This window comes from Danio rerio, chromosome 2, assembly GCF_052040795.2.
Source record: "Danio rerio strain M-AB ecotype USA chromosome 2, GRCz13ab, whole genome shotgun sequence".
NCBI classification, from domain to species: Eukaryota; Metazoa; Chordata; class Actinopteri; order Cypriniformes; family Danionidae; genus Danio; species Danio rerio.
The window spans coordinates 6174013-6185980 of NC_141022.1; the positions used below are offsets into that span (position 1 = coordinate 6174013).

The 11968-nt window shown below is 41.1% G+C and overlaps 1 protein-coding gene across 2 annotated transcripts; it reads right to left on the reverse strand.

The window, feature by feature from the left end:
• Positions 1-431: 431 nt before the first annotated feature.
• LOC798775 (vitamin K-dependent protein C) lies at positions 432-8610 on the reverse strand. Of its 2 annotated transcripts, none has more exons than NM_001441945.1 (10): positions 8479-8610; positions 8173-8229; positions 7920-8003; positions 7472-7629; positions 7371-7395; positions 7260-7299; positions 5484-5620; positions 4182-4282; positions 3944-4061; positions 432-1374 (listed from the first exon to the last, which is right to left on the reverse strand). In NM_001441945.1, the coding sequence occupies exons 3-10, from the start codon at positions 7987-7989 to the stop codon at positions 815-817; spliced, it is 1209 nt and encodes a 402-aa protein (NP_001428874.1). In that variant the 5' UTR covers positions 7990-8003; positions 8173-8229; positions 8479-8610; the 3' UTR covers positions 432-814. The 2 variants fall into 2 exon arrangements, with proteins under 2 accessions (NP_001428874.1, XP_087096283.1); XM_087240157.1 differs by having other exon boundaries at positions 446-1374; positions 8397-8558.
• Positions 8611-11968: the final 3358 nt, after the last annotated feature.

Genomic DNA, 11968 nt, shown 5'->3' on the forward strand with positions numbered 1-11968 from the left:
ATCACAATTTTCAGGGGAAGACAGGTCACAGGAGGTAGCATTTAGAAAGGGAAGTAACATACATTAGAAGAGTCAGGCTAAAAAAAAATATCCTCTAAACTTGCTCTTGAATTAGAGCAAAGGGAGACCAGGGAGAAAAAAACAGGCCAATCTAGCACAAAACACACAGAGAGGACACAACATTTACACATGGGATGGGGACAGGGGATATGGATACAGTCCGATTAGGGCGGGCAGCCATCTGGTCCTGCAGCCATGGAGGCGCTAGTCGCAGACCTGCTTACTCCTACCATGGGTGAAAGCACACGAAGGTGTGGATATATATATATATATATATATATATATATATATATATATATATATATATATATATATATATATATATATATATATATATATATATATATATATACTTTTATCTTTGCCATGATGACAGTACATAATATTTTACTAGGTATTTATCAAGATACAAGTATTCAGCTTAAAGTGATATTTAAAGGCTTAACTAGGTTAATTAAATGAGTAAGTGTATTGAGCAAGTCATTGTATAGCAGTGGTTTGTTTTGTAGACAATCAAAAAAAAAAGACCTTAAAATGGTTTTAAAAACCTTAAAAACTGCGATTGTTCTTGCCGAAATAAAACAATATTTCATTCACAAGACTTTCTCCAGAAGAAAAAATATGATCAGACATACTGTGAAAAACTCCTTGCTCTAGTAAACATTATTTGGGAAATATTTATATTTTTTAATTTACAGGAGAGCTAATCATTTTAACTTCAACTGGATCTATTTCGGGGTAGAATGTCAGGCGTCTAAACCTTATCCCACCCCTGACGGACACTATCTATCCAATCCAGATAGCTGGCCACTTTGGTGTAGATGCCCAGTTTGTCTCTCTGCCCGCAGCCTTCTCCCCAGGACACCAAACCCACCAGAAACCACGTATGGTGAAACAGCGTCATCATCGGACCCCCGCTGTCCACCTCACATGCATCTTTGACCTGCCCCAAAACTCCAGCGCAGAGCATGTTGTCAGATAGGTTGTTCATCATATGCCGGGAACACTCTTTGTTGTCAACAATCGGTAGTTCCACGTAGTTAAGCATAGAATTGTAGCTGGTGGCCGATTGGTTGTCCTTTCCCCAACCTGTGATGACGGTTACCGTCCCGTTGCGATGTAACATTCGTTCTGCCAGCTCCAGGCTGGGGAGGCACGCCGGAAGAATGTACGTGGAAAATTTGGCCGGAACCTCCAAGCGCAGCAGAGCAATGTCATTGTCCACTGTGATTGGGTTGTATTGTGGGTGAGAGATGTGTTGTTTGACAGGAAGGGTGATCTCGGAGCCTTCAAACCTGAACCTTTGGTAGTCGCCTGGGTAGACAAGTGTACCACAGAATGGTTTAGAGAAATTCACAACTATTAAATATTTGTTTTGGCAGTTTTGACCCTTTTTTACAAAGATGTTATGATGAGTTTAATTGTTATCAGAATCTTAAATCCTTGAAAGTTTTTAATATTTAGATTTTTTTTAAATGTATGTACATTTAAATCTGTTCACATGTGTAGGCCCATGCACACCGAGACGTTTTTTGCTCGCGTTTTCCGTCAAACGTTTAACGCCTCGTGACTCAATAAAGGGCGTCAATGTGATTGTGCACACCAACGCGCCAAACAGAAGCCAAAAAAAGCATGATTTAAAAAAAAACGCCTCATGCTCGTTTATTTGTTTTGACGTGCCGCATCAAAACCTTCTTCGCCAATCAGGTTGGCATTTTTGTTCATGTGCACGGAGCTGCTGAAGTTACCGTAAACAGCACTTGGAGGCGCTCAAGTGCAAAACTGTCAATGCAAGCACATTGAAGAAGATGCCCAGAGGTAATGTGAACGTGGAGCTGTTTATTGCTCTGTGAACAATAATCATTTCTTAACCGCTAGAGCTGGAGCTGCTGCTTCAATCATCCATGCTTGTTCGAGTCACCAGTAACTTTAACAACAAGCGAGTAAACTTCTTCTCCTCCTCTTCTGCGTTATAAGCGGGTGTCAGAAGCTTAAAGTTGTGTAGCGCCATCTAACGTCAAATCGTTTTTTGCATACTCTTCAGCTTGACGCCAGTGAAAAGCGCTTGGGTTTTTAACACGGAAAAACGTCTCGTAAAACGCTGACGATAAACGCAAACGAAAAGCGTCCCAGCGTGTAGGAGCCTTTATATTTGCGTCACATTACAAAAAACGATATACCGCTTGTGCGAGGTGTTTGCAGCGTCTACACTCCCTGACAAAAGTCTTTTCATCGGTTGTGAGCAACTAATAACTTGACTTCTACTTGATTATTTGGAAAAGTGGCAGAACTATTCTCTGTTGAGCTGCATCCCAATCATCACAAATACTGCAGAAGACCTACTGGACCCTGCATTGACCCAAGATTCTCACATAAATCAGTCAAGTTTGGTGAAGGAAAAATCAGGGTTTGAGGTTTCATTCAGTATAAGGGCGCGCAAGAGATCTGCAGAGTGGATGGCAACATCAACAGCCTGAGGTATCAAGACATTTGTGCTGCCCATTACATTACAAACCACAGGAGAGGGCAAATTCTTCAGCAGGATAGCGCTCCATCTTACACTTAGTGGGTGGCATGGGGGCTCAGTGGTTAGCACTGTTGCCTCACAGCAAGAACATCACTGGTTCTATTTCTTACCAAGCCAGCCGACGGTCCTGTGTGGAGTTTACAAGTTCTCCCCGTGCTTACATGGGTTTCCCCCAGGTTCCCTGGTTTCCTCTAACTATCCAAAAACATACAACTTAAGTTAGTTGACTAATTCGGCACCATAGACATGCTCATGGTAAGCATCTCTTAGGAGCAATCACTATCTGTTCATTAGCAACTACAGCAGGGGAGTTCTCCAGATCTACCTGAGCTCAAACTCCCCTCTCGCCTTGCAAACGGGAGGGAGCCCCTGGCTCGAGGATCTTATGAGCTCAGGGCTCTCTACAGGGACAGCATGCCAAACAACATAATCAATCATCAGCTAAGTGTGAACTCTTGGAAGAAAATATTTTAAAGAAAGCTGAATCTTGTAACCACTGACATTAACAATAACGTTTTTGGGGTGAACTATGACTGTAAATATAGGTCATAATAAACTACTACTCTACTCCTGAGTTTGTTTTTTTGTGACATATTTTTCACATCTGAGGCAACACCATCCTCAGCTAGCCTATGTGTTCTAGTATGTTTCAAGAGTTCACACTTAGCTGATGATTGATTATGTTGTTTGGCATGCTGTCCCAGGAGAGAGCCCTGAGCTCCCTCCCATTTGCAAGGAGAGAGGGGAGTTTGAGCTAAGGTAGATCTCGAGAACTCCCCTGCTGTAGTGGCTAATGAACAGATAGTGATTGCTCTTGAGAGATAACTAACTAGGAGCATGTCTTTGGTGCCGTTTTGGATTAGTCAATAATCTTCAGTTGCATGTTTTTGGATGGTGGGAGGAAACCGGGGAACCCGGGCCAAACCCACGTGAGCACGGGGAGAACGTGTAAACTCGGCACAGAAATGTCGGCTGGCTTGGGAAGGACTAGAACCAGTGACGTTCTTGCTGTGAGGCAACAGTGCTAACCACTGGGCCCCCGTGCCACCAATCTAGGAAAGGAGGAGGAGTAGGGGTGGAAGAGGGGATTCTTCAAAATGAAGATGGCTGTGATATGGAACTTAGGAATCGTCTGATTGGTGAATCATAAATTGAATAATGCGGGGCTGGCTGCAAGCAATCAAAAGCATTTGATCCTCTCGAAATTAGTTTATAAATAAACTTCACTTCTAGTATGTTTTTTGTTGTTGTTGTTTTAAATTGCTTTTAGCAATGTGTCTTTTAAAAACTTTAATACTAAAGAGAAAATGACTTACATTGTATGGGAATACTTAAATGACAAATTATCTGACGTACCCAGTCTGACACTGAACTTGGAACTCGTCTCTAGGCAGTGAGCGGCAGTGAGAACCCAGTTTTCGTCAATCAGAACTCCACCACAATGAAACCTGCCCAAATTATTTAGTATAAGAGCCTACAAAACACATATTGTTGCTATTATTGTCCCATATGACATGTCAGAATAAGATATGATAAAATATTTGCCGCTGATACATATGATTGGATAATTATTATATATATATTTTAAAGTTACCTGCCAGGGGCTCTTTCCCCTTTTGCCAACTCTATATGCAAAACCACATGGCTGTAAATAGGCTGACTTTTGGATCCGAATCTGACCACATGAAGCATCATCTGAAAATGAGAAAAATGCAGAAATTCAGCTTCAAGAGATTCAGTTGAATTAATGTGATCATTTTGACGTCAACTTAAAGAAACATGCTTTTTCAGACTAACAATGACACCTAATAAATCGGTTATGTTATATTGTGTAATTATTATTAGCCACATTTGTGGATAAAAATAGACGTCTCGTAGGTGTCCACAAAAGCTAATGTTGAGTCTTGATTTCAAATGCAAAAATATATGCATTAATTTGTGCACTGTTGATACGAAATCAACAATGTGCATTTACAGTTGAAACCAGAAGTTTACATACGCTCTAAAAAAAGGGACATAATCATTTTTTTTAAATGTCTGATAGTAAATCATTCTAAGCGTTTACTATTTTAGGTCCGTTAGGATCACCTAAATGATTTACATTTAGTAAAAGCCAAATAATAAGATAATTTTTTTTTTGAGAATTTTTATTAATTTCTAGACTAAAAGTTTACACACATTTCCTTGCTATTTTCTTTGCTTTGCTTTTAAACTGTAAAACTTTGGTCAAATGTTTTGGATATCCTTCTACAAGCTTCTAACAGTAGTTTGAAGATATTTTGGCACATTCCTCCTGACAGAATCGGTGTAACTGAGTCAGATTTGTTGGCTGTCTTGCTCGCACAAGCTTTTTCAACTTTGCCCACACATTTTCTATAGGATTGAGCTCAGGGCTTTGTGATGGCCACTCCAAAACAATCACTCTGTTGTCCTTAAAGCACAGTTTAACTCATTTGGCAGTATGCTTAGGGTCATGGTCTGTTTGTAAGACCCATTTGTGGCCAGGTTTTAATCTCCTGGCTGATGTCTTGAGATGTTGCTTCAGTATTTCTACATAATGTTCTTTCTTAATGATGCCATCTATGCTGTGAAGTGAATCAGAAATTTCCAAAACCTTGACACTATCGTCTGAGCTTTTTCAGAGGCAGAATAATCTTATTGTGTGTAAACTTGACTTTCAGGAAAAGTTATAACAATTTCTCTAAAAATCTCTCATTATTCTGCTATTAAGCATAACAGAAACTAATTTGATAATCCTAACTTACCTAAAAGAGAAAACGTTTAGTCACATTAACATCTGCCTTGTTTTAAAATGGTTATGTGCCTTTTTATACAGTGTATGTAAACTTCTGCTTTCACTGTATGTGTAGTTGACAATTGTGTTATGGTAACTTACTTTTAGGAGTACATTTTCTAGAATTGTCTTGAAGTTGGTATCCCTTGATGCAACTGCATGTGCGAGCAAGACCGTCCTTACTCTCGTGGCAATCATGATCACAATCCCCGTTGTTCAGCGAACAGTTAGTGGCTGTCCTGCCTGAGGTTAAACCACAGAACTGCTGTCAAGACATTTATCGCTGCAATGAATGACCTCAACACACACCACTGCCCTGTAACTCGAGAAGGACATCACTAAATGCCTAAATGAGCGGCGACACAGCAGATCAAAAACACTGATGCAGTCAAAACCCAGCAAAGACAAACAGATTCACTGGATTTTTCCATTCACACATTTTTATGCCCATTTTGGAATATGGCATGGATAAAATCTTAATGGAAATGCCAAGGGGGTGGCATGGTGGCTCAGTGGTTAGCACTGTCGCCTCACAGCAAGAAAGTCACTAATTCGAGTCCCGGCTTGGCATTTCTGTTGGCAAATCAAAAAGATACGATCTGCTGTGAGAGTGTGCTGGTATTCTAGCATGAAAATACAGCACAAACCGTAAAAGAAATGTTTGTTTGTTATGGCAAACTACTTTATTTCATTAATTTATGAGTGATGGGTCATTCTTCAACGATTCGTTCATTTTAAACAAACCTTTTGTATGACTCGACTCCTCTCAGGGAGTGATTCGTTCATTCGCCCATACGCACTTTTGTCTAGGTGGAGGAGAAGATTAGTTGCTTTTTCGAGTCTTCTTTTAGGTTTGAGGCGTTCGGTAATTACATGAAAGACAGAAGCCAATCATATGCATATGCATTCGTTAAAAAGTCCTCGGGTTCGAGTAATCTCTCTTTACATGCTGTCACAAGATGAACGAATGACTCAAAAACCAGAAGACTCAAAAGGTGAACAAATCATGGCTTCTTTCGGCTCAGAATGTGTGCATGGTTAAGCTTATATGGGACTGTCAGTGTGACGTGAGTGAGCCACTCAAATTTGAAGACGAGAAGACGTGTGCTGACATAATCATAGACAAAAGAGCAGGTAAACTATAAATGATTATTTTCCTTTTTCTTTAAGCATTCTAGATATGACTTGTTTGTAGTGTTATCAACGTTTGGTGTAATTGAGGATGAGTTTGGAAGCAACTCGTAATATTTTAATAACATTTTGGCAAAATGAATGAAATGACTCGAAAAAGATTCATTCATCTCAGTGAACGAGATTCAAAGGTCTGAGTCAGTAAAATGATCCATCACTAAAATCTTTAATTATACATTAAAAAGGGTCATATTTTGGTTTCAAGGGTCTCCAACAACAGGCTGACATGCATGTAAGGCCTAAAAACACTTTTATTGTCTTATAATATGAATTTATTTTTTACCTACAGTAATTATCCCAACGACTCCCATATGATTCGTTCAGTGATTCATTTGTTCCCAAACCCCTCCTTAGAGAAAAGCTAATCTGCGCTGATTGGACCGATGTCAGTCTGTTGCGATTGGTCGACAGCATTTAATGCTCAGCGCGAGCATTAAACCAAAATAAATACCGTACATACAAATGTTTTAGGATTTTGAAGCATTAAAGCAAAAATTAATGAAACAATATTTCGACAATATTTCAAAACTGTTCAGATGATGTAAAGGCAAATATTTCCTTTTTTTTTTTTTTTTTTTTTGAATATGTAAAGTGAATAACACATAAAAATGCTCCCGGAGGTCACAATGTTTCCCTTCAAATCCAGAGTCGCAGGTGCAGGAGAAATCCTGCAACAGGTCAACACACTTGCCATGAACACACGGATTTGTGGTGCACTGGTTTCCATCTGAAAGTAAAGAAAACCCAATGAGTTATGACGCACTTGCAAAGCTACACCACAGCACAGACTGAACTAACCTTTATATGCCGTCCAGAATTCCAGCTGCAGGATGAAGAACTCAGTAAATAGATCATAATTAAGAGCAAAAGTGCGTAAGAACAGTTAAAAGCTGACCAACCGTGGCCTCCCTTGTTATAAAGATTTCTCTTGCTTCTTCGAAATCGCACAGTTCCTCTCTGCACTCCCGCTCCAGCGATGCCGGCTTGAGTTCCTCCATGAAAGTGTTGGCTCTTCTTGAACGGAGCAGCATATGTGCGTTTGGGCTGCTAGAAAATACTGACCAAAACAGACACAGGGTTAATAGGGGAGAGCACTCAATGTGGGTTTCCCAGTATTTATTAATGCTTTAAAAGTTTTCATCTCCTGTTAATCTTTCATCTCCTGTTAATCTTGCAGTTTATTTGTAAATTTCAGGTAATGGTTCAAATGCGAGTAATATAGAGCTGTGCCAATAAAATCTGTTTAAAATTGAATACATGTATATAAATAAAATTTATTAAAGTACATTTAAAATTTCTAAACATAATAGCTCCTCTTATACATGGCTGTTTTTATTGACCTCATACCTGACTTGCAAAGAGCCCCATCAGAACAAAAAACAACCAGAGTTAAGGCACAGAAGAAAAGACTCCTCATTATGGCAACAGACCCTGTAAATACAGCAAAAAATCTATATATTTAAATAATTAAACTTGAAATCAGCATCTAGATTTGATGTATGGTAAGTGATGTTTTGGTTTCATATACATAAATGATTATTAACATTAAAGTGAGAATTTTCACTGTCTAAAATAATAGCACCTTAAAAAAACTTCTTACCGTGCTCCCCAATATGAACGTGGTACTTTAAAGGCCAGATTTTTCCTCAAATGAGAACTACATTTGAAGATACATGAAGCAGAAATAAGGATTTTAAATGTCTCAGCTTAATCCGACAGGACAGCAAAGCACAAACAGCCTTTAGCAGCTAAAGCAAACCGTTCACTGAACAAATAATATCAGCCCAAATCAATCACAGAATTTTCATTTCGCTGTCATATTACCATCCGCAAGTTAAACAGAGTGAAATCCACACGTTTGGAGGATTTACCAAACCCTTGATGAGTATAAAACAAGTTTACTTACATTTTTGTTTTAAATAAGAAAGGAAATGAAATGAAGATTGTTGTTTAAAGTGCGTTAATGACTAACTATATCTGTTTACTGAGAGTCCACAGTCTGCATTCTCATCTGCTGTCTGTCCACACACAACGACTCATGTCCAACTGCACAGCTTATGGGCTAATCTACAGACTGTACTTTTGTGGTTTAATTACGTTTAATTGGTAATTTTTTGGCCATTGCTTTAACACTATAGCTGTTTACATTCAACAATGCACCTTAAACACATGCTCAAATTGAAACATTGCAGAAAACAATAACAAATAAATCACCAATTCAATCCAATTAATTACAGAGAACAAAATCATTGCTTCCTGATAAACTTGCGTCAAATATCATTCATTTATTCATTCATTCATTCATTTTCTACCACTTTTCTGTGGTCGGGTCACGGGGGCAGCAGACTTAGGGAAGAACCACAGACTTTCCCCTCCCCAGACCCTTCCCCTAGCTCCTACGGGGGGATCCTGAGGCGTTCCCAGGCCAGCCAAGAGACATAGTCCCTCCAGCATGTCCTGGGTCTTCCCCAAGGCCTCCTTCTGGTGGGACATGCCTAAAACACCTCCCTAGTAGGTGTCCAGGAGGCATCCGAAACCCCGAGCCACCTCAGCTGACTTATCTCGATGTGGAGAAGCAGCAGATTTACTCTAAGCTTCTCCCGGGTGTCAGAGCTCCTCACCCTATCTATAAATGGTGCGCCCTGCCACCCTGCGAAGGAAACTCATTTCGGCTGCATATATCCGAGATCTTGTCCTTTCGGTCTTGACCCAAAGCTCATAACCATAGGTGAGAGTAGGAATTGACCGGTAGTCTTTACCACAACGGATCGGTACATTGACCTCATTACTGCTGCCACTGCACCAATCCGCCTGTCAATCTCACGTTCCATCCTTCCCTCACTCGTGAACAAAACACCAAGATACTCCTCCACCTGGGGTAAGGACTTTCTTTTTAACCTGGAGATGGCAAACCACCTTTTTCCAGTGGCACACCATGACCTCTGACTTGGAGGTGCTGATTCTAATCCAAGCTGCGTCACACTCGGCAGCAAACCGCCCCAGTGCATGCTGAAGGTCCATGTTTGACGAAGTCAACAGAACAACATCTTCTGCGAATAACAGAGATGAAATCCTGTGGTCCCCGAACGGGACACCCTCCATCCCAAGGCTGCACCTTGAAATTCTGTCCATAAAAATGATAAACAGAGTTGGTGACAAAGGGCACCCCTGCCGGAGTCTAACATGCACTGGAAACAAGTTTGACTAATTGCCGGCAATGCGAACAAGACTCCTACTCTCTTCATACAAAGACGAGACGGCCCTTAACAGACCGCCTCTGACCCCACACTCCCAGAGCACCTTCCACAGAATGCCACAAGGGACACGGTTGAATGCCTTCTCCAAATCCACAAAACACATGTGGACTGGTTGGGCATACTCCCATAAACACTCGAGCACCCTGGTGAGGATATAGAGCTAGTCCAGTGTACCACGGCCTGGCCGAAAACCGCATTGTTCCTGCTGGATCCAAGGTTCAACCAGATAAAGAGTTTGCTGCAAAGAGAATAAATCCAACCCGGGCTCATTGTGGAAACGTAGCCCCGCGGACGTTTTTGCGGACCGCGATTTACGTCCCGGGAGGTACGTATTTGAGCGTTTTTGTTTTCGCGGATCCGCGAGAGGCCGCTGTGCGCGCTTTTTCGCGTCTCGGGCGCCTCTCGGGAGCGCGCGCCGTTCGCGGCCGCGCCGTTCTAGCGCGAAAAGCCGCCAGATCGGCCGACTCGGCCACCCTCCTCTTCCTCCTCCTCCTCCTCCTTCCCTAAACCCGAGCGACGGTTCGCAAAAGCCGTCCAGAAAAAAAAAAAAGCAAAAGCCCTCGTCTTCGATTTCGACCGCGTTTTTGGATCCCGCCGCGTTCTCGCCCTTATTTTTCGGATTCCGTTTTTCGTCTTACCTGATTTCCGGAACCGCTGTTCCCTGGACTCGATCCCGGTCGTCGTCCCGCGGCCGGCTCCTCCTCCCCCTCCGGGGCCTCCAGCTCCTCCTCCCCCTCCGGGGCTTCCTCCTCCGACGCAACGCTGTGGGCAAAGCAGACAAACTGGCTGCATCGGGAAAGCCCTCCACTAAACGCGGCCTTACGTACCTCCGGCCACGTAAATCGCGGTCTCCAGAAACGTCCGCGGGGCTACGTTTCCAGAATGAGCTTGGGTTGAATAAATCACTTACATTCAGAAGATGAAATGCAATGAACGGGCAATGGATTTTGGATTTTTGGTCATTGGGAGCACTTTGGGATGCTCAAGACAGTTCTGGAGGTAATGAAACTGAACCACTTTGATGACGGACTTTGGCTGAGGCATTTTAGAAATAAACAAAACAACTTTTCAGATGATTTACAATGTGGTCAGTCCGCTGGTTTGTCCATTAAGGTCATTCCAGTTGTTGCCATTTTTGGTTATATCATGATCTGTTTAAACAAGATCATATGAGTTTTTTGATGCCCACATTGGAATTTACTCAGTAAATGCATTCACATTGTAGTTTATGCTATTTCTTCTAGATTAAAAACATTTATCGTACTCAAAAAGAAATGCATTTTCAAAATGTATGCTTTAATGCGATATTCTACTGCTGCTGATTTGATGCATTTTCAATTATTATCTTGATAATTTATAGCATTTAAAAATAAATACAGTAAAATTTCATTTTTACTAATGCTAGTAGAGGTGACCCTAAATACACTACCTGACAAAAGTCTTGTCGTTGATCCCAGTTGTAAGAGCAACAAATAATAACTTGACTTCTAGTTGATCGTTTAGAAAAGTGGAAGAAGGTGGATTTTTCCTGAAGAATCATCTGTTGAATCATCACAAAATGCTGCAGAAGACCTATTGGAACCCAAGATTTTTACAGAAATAGGTCAAGTGTGGTGAAGGAAAAATCATGGATTGGGGTTGCATTCAGTATGGGGGTGTGCGAGAGATCTGCAGAGTGGATGGCAACATCAACAGCCTGAGGTATTTAGACATTTGTGCTGCCCATTACATTACAAACCACAGGAGAGGGCAAATTCTCCAGCAGGATAGCGCTCCTTAATTCTCTATAGGTGAATTAGATAAACAAAATTGGCCATAGTGTGTGTGTGCGTGTGATAATGTGAGAGTGTATGGGTGTTTCCCAGTACAGAGTTGCAGCTGAAAGGGCATCTGCTGTGTAAAACATGCAGGAATGGATGGCGGTTCTTTCCGTTGTGGTAACCCCTGATAAATAAGGAACTAAGCCGAAGAAAAATTATAAAACATATTTTAAGCAAAGATATTTGTGGTATTGATTTCATGGGGATGCACTGGCTAGAAAGAAATCTATGAATCATTTACTAAGCTTTAGCATCTAGTAAATTCAATATTTGTTAAGCATTAACTCAGTATTAATAAGCATTAGTAAGCAGTTTATAA

What these genes read in the sequence shown, in the direction of transcription:
- LOC798775 (NM_001441945.1), bottom strand. Translation starts at nt 7,989, where the DNA reads ATGAGGAGTCTTTTCTTCTGTGCCTTAACTCTGGTTGTTTTTTGTTCT. An exon ending in TGGGGCTCTTTGCAAGTCAG is followed by an intron (nt 7,630 to 7,919) that starts GTATGAGGTCAA and finishes TGTTTTGGTCAG; the next exon opens with TATTTTCTAGCAGCCCAAAC. An exon ending in GGGGAAAGAGCCCCTGGCAG is followed by an intron (nt 4,062 to 4,181) that starts GTAACTTTAAAA and finishes TGTGTTTTGTAG; the next exon opens with GCTCTTATACTAAATAATTT.